This window comes from Trachypithecus francoisi, unplaced genomic scaffold (assembly GCF_009764315.1).
Source record: "Trachypithecus francoisi isolate TF-2019V2 unplaced genomic scaffold, Tfra_2.0 Lachesis_group17, whole genome shotgun sequence".
In the NCBI taxonomy this organism is placed as follows: domain Eukaryota; kingdom Metazoa; phylum Chordata; class Mammalia; order Primates; family Cercopithecidae; genus Trachypithecus; species Trachypithecus francoisi.
The window spans coordinates 20516384-20524988 of record NW_022681462.1 but is presented as its reverse complement, the minus strand read 5'-3'; the positions used below and the strand labels follow the sequence as shown (position 1 = coordinate 20524988).

Below are 8605 nucleotides of genomic sequence, written 5' to 3'. Positions count from 1 at the left end.
GTTCCTAAGTTTATCCTGTGAGGTGGGGGTGGGGGGAACTGGTTAGATGGAGAGGACGCTCTGCCATTCAGAGGTCCTACTGAGTGGGCACACCTTTTCCCCTCGAGAAAACCTTGTTTCTACCAGAGAAATGGGCATGAGGCCTCTCTCTGGAACTTGAACCCCTCTGTCCCTGGAAACATCCCAAAGCAGGCCCAGCCTGCTATGTTCCTTTGTTGGGGCACAGAGGGAATGGAATCTTACCGATAAGGTGAGAAGAGCTTCAGAGAATACCAAGGACGGGCCCACCCTTCTCCCTCCTCCCTCCAAACACCTCAGGCTAAAAGGGGAGGGAAAAAAAGGCACCAACAAAGAGTTTAAGACAGCAATTCCCAGCTTTTTCAAATATGAAGCATTTTTTAACCAATTCGTTTTAATTCTTAAATTCTTGACATTACAGAACTAAACTGAAATTTATTAACATTCCACTCTTACATTTCTTATCGACAAACAGAAATAAAATTCATGAGCCAAAAAACCCAAAACAAAACTAAAAACAGGGAAAAGCTTATAAAACTAAATATGGATCCCAGCATTAACAGCTGAACAGAGAATGTGATTTTTAAACTCTTAGCGGATAAAGTTGTGTAGAAACTGAACACTTACAAATTATTTAAAACCTGGAATCACTGACCAGAAATTACACAGTTGGATCATGGGAAAACAGCAGAAAGGGGTTATTGAGGGAACCTACACTGTTCTAGCTGCACCCCATGCCCTTCTCAGAGGAAAGCCTGGCATTGATTAGATACTGGGCCAGACTAATACTGGCAGCAGAGCCAGTGATAGTAACCTGCCTACCAGAGGAGCCTTCCACTGGGTTGGCAATTTTAATCTGGGCCCCGGACATCTGGCGGATCTCATTAATGTTGGCGCCTTGGCGCCCGATTATGCAGCCAATTAAGTTATTTGGAATGGTGAGTTCATGGGTGGTTTGAGTAGATGCATCCAAACTTGCCCAATAGCCTTTCACCTCTGGAGAGCTGGAGTCAATTCCGGCGAATCCGGTCCCGCCGTGCATCATGGCAAAGTGAGACTGTTGTCTTGCCACCTGGTTCAGCTTGGCCAGATCGAGCGGAGAAATGGTGTGTTGTCCTTGAATCGAGTAGGCATCTAGAGGTGGTCCCTCCAGGTCATGGGTGGCATGGGGGTAGCCCGCAGCGTCGCTGCACCGATCTTGGCCGCCCGCGCAGATGACTGGGGAGCTGGCCGGCATGGGCTGGTACGGAATGGTCATGACTCTCCCTTGCGGAGACTGGGAGAGCGTCTCCAGCATGACCAGGCAGATCTGCTTGACACACTCGGTGACAGACTGCGGCACGCCAGCGATGGTGATGGCCCGCTCGGTGGAGTTGGGCAGCATATCCCCCGCCACCTGGACCTGCGCCCCCGTACTCTCGCGGATCTCTTTGATCTTACACCCGCCTTTCCCAATCAGGGAGCCGCACTGGGTGGCCGGCACCACCAGCCTCAGGGTGACCGGGGGCCTGCTGGCCGCGGTGCTGTTGGTCATGGAGCTGTTGATATCTTCCTCCAGCTTGTCGATGATCATAGCGAAAGCCTTAAAGATGGCATTGGTGGGGCCGGTCAGAGTGATGATTCTCTCTGGACAATTCCCCTCCGAGATGTTGATCCGCGCGCCACTCTCCTCGCGGATCCTCTTAACCGACTCCCCTTTCTTCCAATGATGCTTCCTACTTCCTTTCCGTGCATAAGAAGCCGAATGGTGAGAGTCAATTTAGTCCACTTTCAGTCACACCGGCATCCATGGCGAGCGGCGGGCGGCGTTCGGGGGAGTTGGGCTCGTTACGTGGTCAAGTCTTTCGCGGCTGGCGGGGGGAGGGGAGGTGTAGGCCCAAAACTGCCGGCGCGAGGCGAGCGAGGGCCGCGGGAGCGAGCGGGAGCGGGCGGGAGGCCGCAGCGTAGTCGCAGGGGCGGGCGGCGGCGGCGGAGGGGGCGAGCGGGGCCGGGAGCGGCGGGCGGGCGGGTGGGCGAGGGCGCGGCGGTGGCGACTCCGGCGGCAGCCTCGGCGGTCTGGGCGGGGCGGGAAGCCCGCTTTCAACCCCGCGTACCCTCTGACCCCGGAAGTGCTTGCTGCGCAGGACCCCTTGAAAAAAAATGAGGACCCGTCTTTTTTAGGTCACAAGATTGCGCCAACCCTCACATGGTCCTTAAAAAAAAAAACCCTTCTGACACTGCAGTAGTGAAAATCAAGCGCATTATGGGCGGAAACTGTGAGTCCGGCAAAGTTTTAAAATGATTATGTATTTTATTAACTCTAACGGCACTGGCGGGTGACTGAAAATACTAGTGTTGTGTATGGGGGACAGACATTATTTTCCTGCCCTACATAAGGGGGGCTCGTGCGAGGAACGACACGGGCAGCCCAGGCGGAAACTGCAGGCACAAGCCGGGACGCCGCGGGTTTAAAACATGCGCGCGAGGTGACCAGGGCGCGTGCGCGAGGGTGTGGGGGGATGGGGGGGCAAACGCCGTCTTCCGGCGGGGGAGGGGCGGCGAGGCGAGGCCTGCCGAGCGGGTGCGCGCGGGCGGGCACGTGGGGCTTTTTCGTCCCCGGCGTCCGGGCGCGCTGCATCGACCCTCACCCCGGCCCCTGCCCCCCGGCGGCGGCCGGTGGGCAGAAAAAGACCGAAACCCACTCACGGCCGCCTCTCGAATCGCGGCTCTGCTGTTTGCGGGGCGTGCTAGAAACGTGGTCCTAGAAAGAATGGCGTCCATTTACATAATGCTTTGTTTGCGTTTCGCAAGTTTTTTTCGGTTAAAGCCACAGAAACCCCACCTCTTGCCCTTGTGTCGTTTCCACCGCGGCACCGTTTTCCGACATTAGAAACAATAGTGTGCGCCTGTGGAGGCCTTGTTTATTCAGGGGCTGCCGGCCAGGGCTTCAGGACGTTTCTGCGGCTTTTCCCGCGCGGCCTGGGCTCCCGCGGCTGCCTTTCGGGCCCATGGGCGCAGCCACCGCACCCGCCTCTCCGGGGGCGGCCCCGTCAGGACCCGCCATCTTGGAAGGCCTTTTTTGCAGGTTCCTCCAGCTGAGGAAGTGTCGCCTAAGACGCTGGCATATGAGTTGTGATTTCTGCCCTTTACCCTTCCTCCTTGGGCTAAGCCAGACCAGAAAGGGCCCCGTGCGCAACGTGCTTCAGAATCCCTCAGGGAAAGCGGCTAACGTGGCGCTACTCCGCCTTCCCCGTTCCTTCCCCGTGGGGCGGCCGCCATGTTGCCTGAACACAAAATGGCGACACGTGGCTAGCATTCGTCGCCAACGAGAAATTGGGGTCGGCCCGAAAGCTCTAGAATGTACCCCCGTTCCTCCCCGGGGCCTTTCCCGCCCCGCGAGTTTTATGACCTAGAAAACCCCACAGGCTGGTCTGAAGGTCGGAAGCCTAATTTTAACGCGTTTTCCTCCCTTTAATTTGAAATGGGAACGCGAATAACTAAAATGTAGGCACAATATTTAATCTCTCGCCTTTTGAAAGCTTAACGATGAATAATAGGGGGCAGTATCAAGGGATAATTTGGGTCCCCACAGTACCAAAGCATTTAGAAACCTGCTTAATTCAAGGAATGAGATAAATTACTGCTTTTCTAGACTGCCTAGCATGGGCCGTTGTGCTGGAGAGAACGAGAAATACGAAGAGACCAGAATGCCTCTGACTTTTTCATAGGACGGTTGGCCGGTGAATCTTACTAATAGTTTACCACAATTCAGTGTTCACTCTTAGTCTAGAAGGGACAGGCGTTTATTGTGCATTGGCCAGTGCCAGCACATCCGATGCAAGGCATTTCACCGTATTCTATCTTTAATTTTTACCATGATCCTCTGAGGTAGGTGTTCTTATCTCTTTCTCTCTTTTTTAAACAGAGGAAGACACTTAAACATAAAGATGAAGTGCCTAATTCAAGGTCACACAATGTCGGGGATGGACCTCCAGATTTCCTTACTGGTGAGCACATTTTCCGGATTTTTCTGTAAATCAGGGTTTTGGAATTTAAATGCTATTTTAAACGTTTAGGTGAGCTTGTCATTTAAATGAGCCCTTGAGGTAACCTTTGTTGTGTAGTCAGCTCCCTTTTGTGTCTGTTTGGCGACTCCCAGCTTTTCCTGATAAGAGCTACACCTGTAACAGGCAGGCGGGCTGAAATGCTGTCTTATGCAGTGTCTGATGAGGATAGGGAGGGGGAAATGATTCAGCCCGCTCAGAGGCTCAGGTATCTGTCGGTCCGGCCTTGTCTGTGGCACATTTGAGTCTACCTGGCTCTGGGGGAGCAAACAGTTTTCTGTATGACTCACTTGCTTCCCTCAGCTCCCCATGGGCTTGACTCTTGCCTCCCCGACCCCAGCACCCCAACCAGGTAAAAATAAATTCACTCTGGCACGAAGCCTCCTTTCTCTGCCGAGATGGACAGAGCATGACAGTGTGTTAGGTGAGTCTATGGACTCTTCAGTTGAGTGCAATACGTAGCTAGTGGACCAAGCAACAAACGGGTGCCTGAGCAGGGCTCTGATTGTGCGGATATGAGAGGCAAAGAGAAAGGCTTTGCCTTTACCTTGCGTTACTATCAGATATATTTTCCAGAGTGGTTTCATGTAGGCTTATATAACTCTACAAACACATTTAATAGGTACATAACAGCAACGATGACAGTTATAGTACTAGGTGCTTACTGTATGCTAGGCATTGTTCTAAGCCTTATTTTATGTCTTCAATGTCTCACATTTTTAAAGAAAACACTGTAAGAAACAAATTTTACATTTTGACTTAAGACATTTCTGCACACATATATAACAAAATTTTTGCAAAACAATACTTGTTGCTACATGCAGTATACTTGGGTAATTTCTATTCTTTATATATAAAAAGGACATGCTATAAAGTGATTAAAAACCCGTTAGTAAGTTGTGATCGCTTATACACATTTAATCCTCACAAAACCTCCTGAAATGGGTGGTACAGAGGTGCAGATTGGTGAAGGAATTTATCCAAGGTCACACAGCTATTAAGTGGTAAAGCAAGGATTTGAATTTAGGCAATCTGAGTCCAGAGACTCCATACTTAACCACTAAACTGGATGTGGTCTCTGCAAAATGTCCTGTCTCATAGGGAGACGGAATAGATGAGAGAATTAAAAATATTACCAAGTGTTAGAAACTCAGGTGACAACAAAAGGACTAAATTGCATATAATCAAGGAATGTTCAACCAAAGCCTTCTGGTCTTGTAAATCTAACTTATTTCTCTTCCCTAGAGAAAATTTTATCCATCAGGTCTTTCTTCCCAAGTCTACCTACTGAAATATTTCCATAATTTCCTGTTATGTACTCCTGGGACTTAGTGCACCTCCTCAGAGAAGCCTTCCTTTTCCCAACTTCCCCAGCTCTGAGCCTCCCTCCTTCCCCCAGAGTCTTATAGTTTCTCCCTTCGGTAGCCCACGGTTGGCCATTGGTTAAATTGTAATGTGTCTTGAGGTTGATAACATGTCATATAGGAACCTTGGGTGATGCTGTGATCTGGCAAAGAGGTCACTGGACCTTGGAATCTGTGGCTCTGGGCCCTAGTCCTAGCTCTGCCCCTGACTAGCTCGAGACTTCTACAACTCTTGTGTCAGGGTTTCAGTTCTCCCTTTTATAAAGCAAGAGATTAAATGATCTCTAAGGGTCTTTCTACTTACGTTCAGGGAAGGATGATATTTGATGACCTTGGTTATTTATCTTTGGGGGGCGGGAGGTTATGTAAATATTTTCTGCACTTTTGCTAAAATTTCCACTCCCTTCCTCAGACCTGCATTATCTTGTGGATACCTGAGTGAATTACACACCACCCATTTTATAGATGAAGCCACTGAGACATGGAGCAACTGACTGAGTAGTCACTGCCACACCCCTGGAGCCTCACACATGACTCGTCTCCTCTCACTCAGTGACCACAGGTTGGTTGAGGGGTTTAACAAGGCTAAGAAGGTGAGTCAGGTTTATACTTTGGAAGTTGAACCACAGGATTTATGCTACATTCAGAGGAATGATTGTTGCTTCCTCTCAATGTTAAGTGGGTATGTCACGTAAAACTTTTCAAAGTGGTTTCGTGTTACTCGTTTAATCATCACAGACAACTTTACCAGTAGGGTCTTATTATGCCCATTTTACAGAAGAGCCATTTTGGGATTAGAGGAGTGAAGTGACTTGCCCAAGGTTACACAGCCTGTTAGAACCTGAGCTGAGCCTCTTGACTCCTAGTTATAGATTATACCTTTCCATGGCTTCTGATGCTTGTCATACGGACTTTGATGTGTAGGATAGCTTTACCTTAAACTCAAAAGGCTTTCCAGCCAGTCATTATTTTTCTGTTCCCAAAGAGCCAATGCATTTACCTTAAGTTCCTAACTCTTGTTTTAGAAAATCTCTTCCCTCTTTTCCCTGATGTTTATACATTTATGAGTTTGGAAGGGGTGAGAAAGATTCCTCAATAAGACTCTTAAGTTTTCTGGGAGCAGGGACCACATTTATTTTCTCTAACCTACCTGATTCAGCAAGCATACTATGGTTATTTAATTTTTTTTATTTTTAATTTTTATTTATTTTTTGAGACAAGCTCTTGCTCTGTCACCCAGGCTGGAGTGTAGTGGCTCCATCATAGCTCACTTCCACCTCTGTCCCCCGGGCTGTAGCAAAGCAATCCTCCCACCTCGACCTCCTCAGTAACTGGGACTACAGGTGTGTACCCACCATGCCGGCTAATTTTTAAATTAAATTAAATTAGATTACATTAATTTATGTATGTATTTATTTTTGAGACGGAGTTTCGCTCTTGTTGCCCAGGCTGGAGTGCAGTGGCACGATCCTGGCTCACTGCAATCTCTGCCTCCCAGGTTCAAGCGATTCTCCTGCGTCAGCCTCTTGAGTAGCTGGGATTACAGGCATGTACCTCCACGCCCGGCTAATTTTGTATTTTTAGTAGAGACAGGGTTTCTCCTTGTTGGTCAGGCTGGCCTCGAACTCCTGACCTCAGGTGATCCACCCACCTCGGCCTCCCAAAGTTTTGGGATTACAGGCATGAGCCACCACGCCCGGCTTAATTTTTTAATTTTTATTTTTAGTAGAGGTCTTGCCATGTTGCTCAGGTTGGCTTTGAATTCCTGAGCTCAAGTGATACTTCTACCTCAGCCTCCCAAAGTCCTGGGATTTCCTGTGTGAGTCACCATGCCTGGCCTATAGCCATTTAAAGTCGCCGTACTGGTCCGTACTGGCTAAGTGCTGTGGATGAGGTGGTGAGGCAGGTAGACTGCCTGAGGTCAGGAGTTCAAGACCAGCCTGGCCAACATGGTAAAACCGTGTCTCTACTAAAAATACAGAAAAAAAAAAAATTAGCTGAGTGTGGTGGTATGTGCCTGTAATCCCAACTACTTGGGAGGCTGAGGCATGTGAATGTGAACCTGGGAGGTAGAGGTTGCAGTGAGCTGAGATGGTGCCACTGTACTCCAGCCTGGGCGAAAGAGGGAGACTCTCAAAAAAAAAAAAAAAATTTTGCCCTACTAACATGTAGCTTTTTTTGTTTGTTTTAAGTGGTTTCCTTTTCTGTCCCCGTTAAGATTTATCTTTCTATTTCTTTTTTTTTTTAAAGTAGTAGCAGTCTGGACATGGTGGTTCACACCTGTAATCGCAGCATTTTGGGAGGCTGAGGCAGGAGGATCACTTGAGTCCAAGTGTTGGAGACCAGCCTGGGCAACATGGTGAGACCCTGTCTCTACAAAAAAATAAAAAAACTAATTGGGTGTGATTGCGTGCATCTATGGTCCCAGCTACTTGCAAGGCTGAGGTGGGAGAATCACTTGAGCCTACGAGTCAGAGGCTGCAGTGAGCCATGATCATGTAGCTGCACTCCAGTCTGAACAACAGAGTGAGACCCTATCTAAAAAAAAGAAAATAAGAGTAAATTGAGAAAGCCTTTGCCCTGTTACTTTCTAGGTTACTACAGCTAAAAATACATCTTCTTAAAAAATTTTTTTTTTTGAAACGGAGTCTCGCTCTGTCGCCCAGGCTGGAGTGCAGTGGCCGGATCTCAGCTCACTGCAAGCTCCGCCTCCTGGGTTTACGCCATTCTCCTGCCTCAGCCTCCCGAGTAGCTGGGACTACAGGCGCCCACCACCTCGCCCGGCTAGTTTTTTGTATTTTTTTAAGTAGATACGGGGTTTCACCATGTTAGCCAGGATGGTCTCGATCGCCTGACCTCGTGATCCACCCGTCCTGGCCTCCCAGAGTGCTAGGATTACAGGCTTGAGCCACCGCGCCCGGCCTTTTTTTTTTTTTTTTTTTTTGAGACGGAGTCCTGCTCTGTCGCCCAGGCTGGAATGCAGTGGTGTGATCTCCACTCACTCCAAGCTCCGCCTCCCGGGTTCACACCATACTCCTGCCTCAGCCTCCCGAGTACCTGGGACTACAGGCGCCCACCACCGTGCCTGGCTAATTTTTTGAAGTTTTAGTAGAGACAGGGTTTCACTGTGTTAGGATGGTCTTGATCTCCTGACATCATGATCTGCCCGCCTCGGCCTCC

General features: G+C 49.2%; 1 protein-coding gene and 1 long non-coding RNA gene across 12 annotated transcripts in view; one reads left to right on the top strand and one right to left on the bottom strand.

Annotated features, from left to right (window-relative positions):
* Window positions 1-355: 355 nt before the first annotated feature.
* PCBP1 (poly(rC) binding protein 1) lies at window positions 356-2094 on the bottom strand. Its single transcript, XM_033239329.1, is given in 3 exon segments — window positions 356-1719; window positions 1722-1775; window positions 1778-2094. Coding segments are annotated over 3 exon segments (1065 nt in total). The 5' UTR covers window positions 1809-2094; the 3' UTR covers window positions 356-739.
* Window positions 2095-2584: 490 nt separating this feature from the next.
* Window positions 2585-8605, top strand: part of LOC117099799 — a 40278-nt gene continuing 34257 nt past the window's right edge. For 5 of the 11 annotated variants that reach the window (XR_004444005.1, XR_004444006.1, XR_004444008.1 and 2 more), the window contains exons 1-2: window positions 2585-4004; window positions 5838-6018. This is a non-coding gene — a long non-coding RNA (uncharacterized LOC117099799). The remainder of the gene's footprint in view (window positions 4005-5837; window positions 6019-8605) is intronic. The other 6 variants (XR_004444004.1, XR_004444009.1, XR_004444010.1 and 3 more) reach the window with 3 other exon arrangements.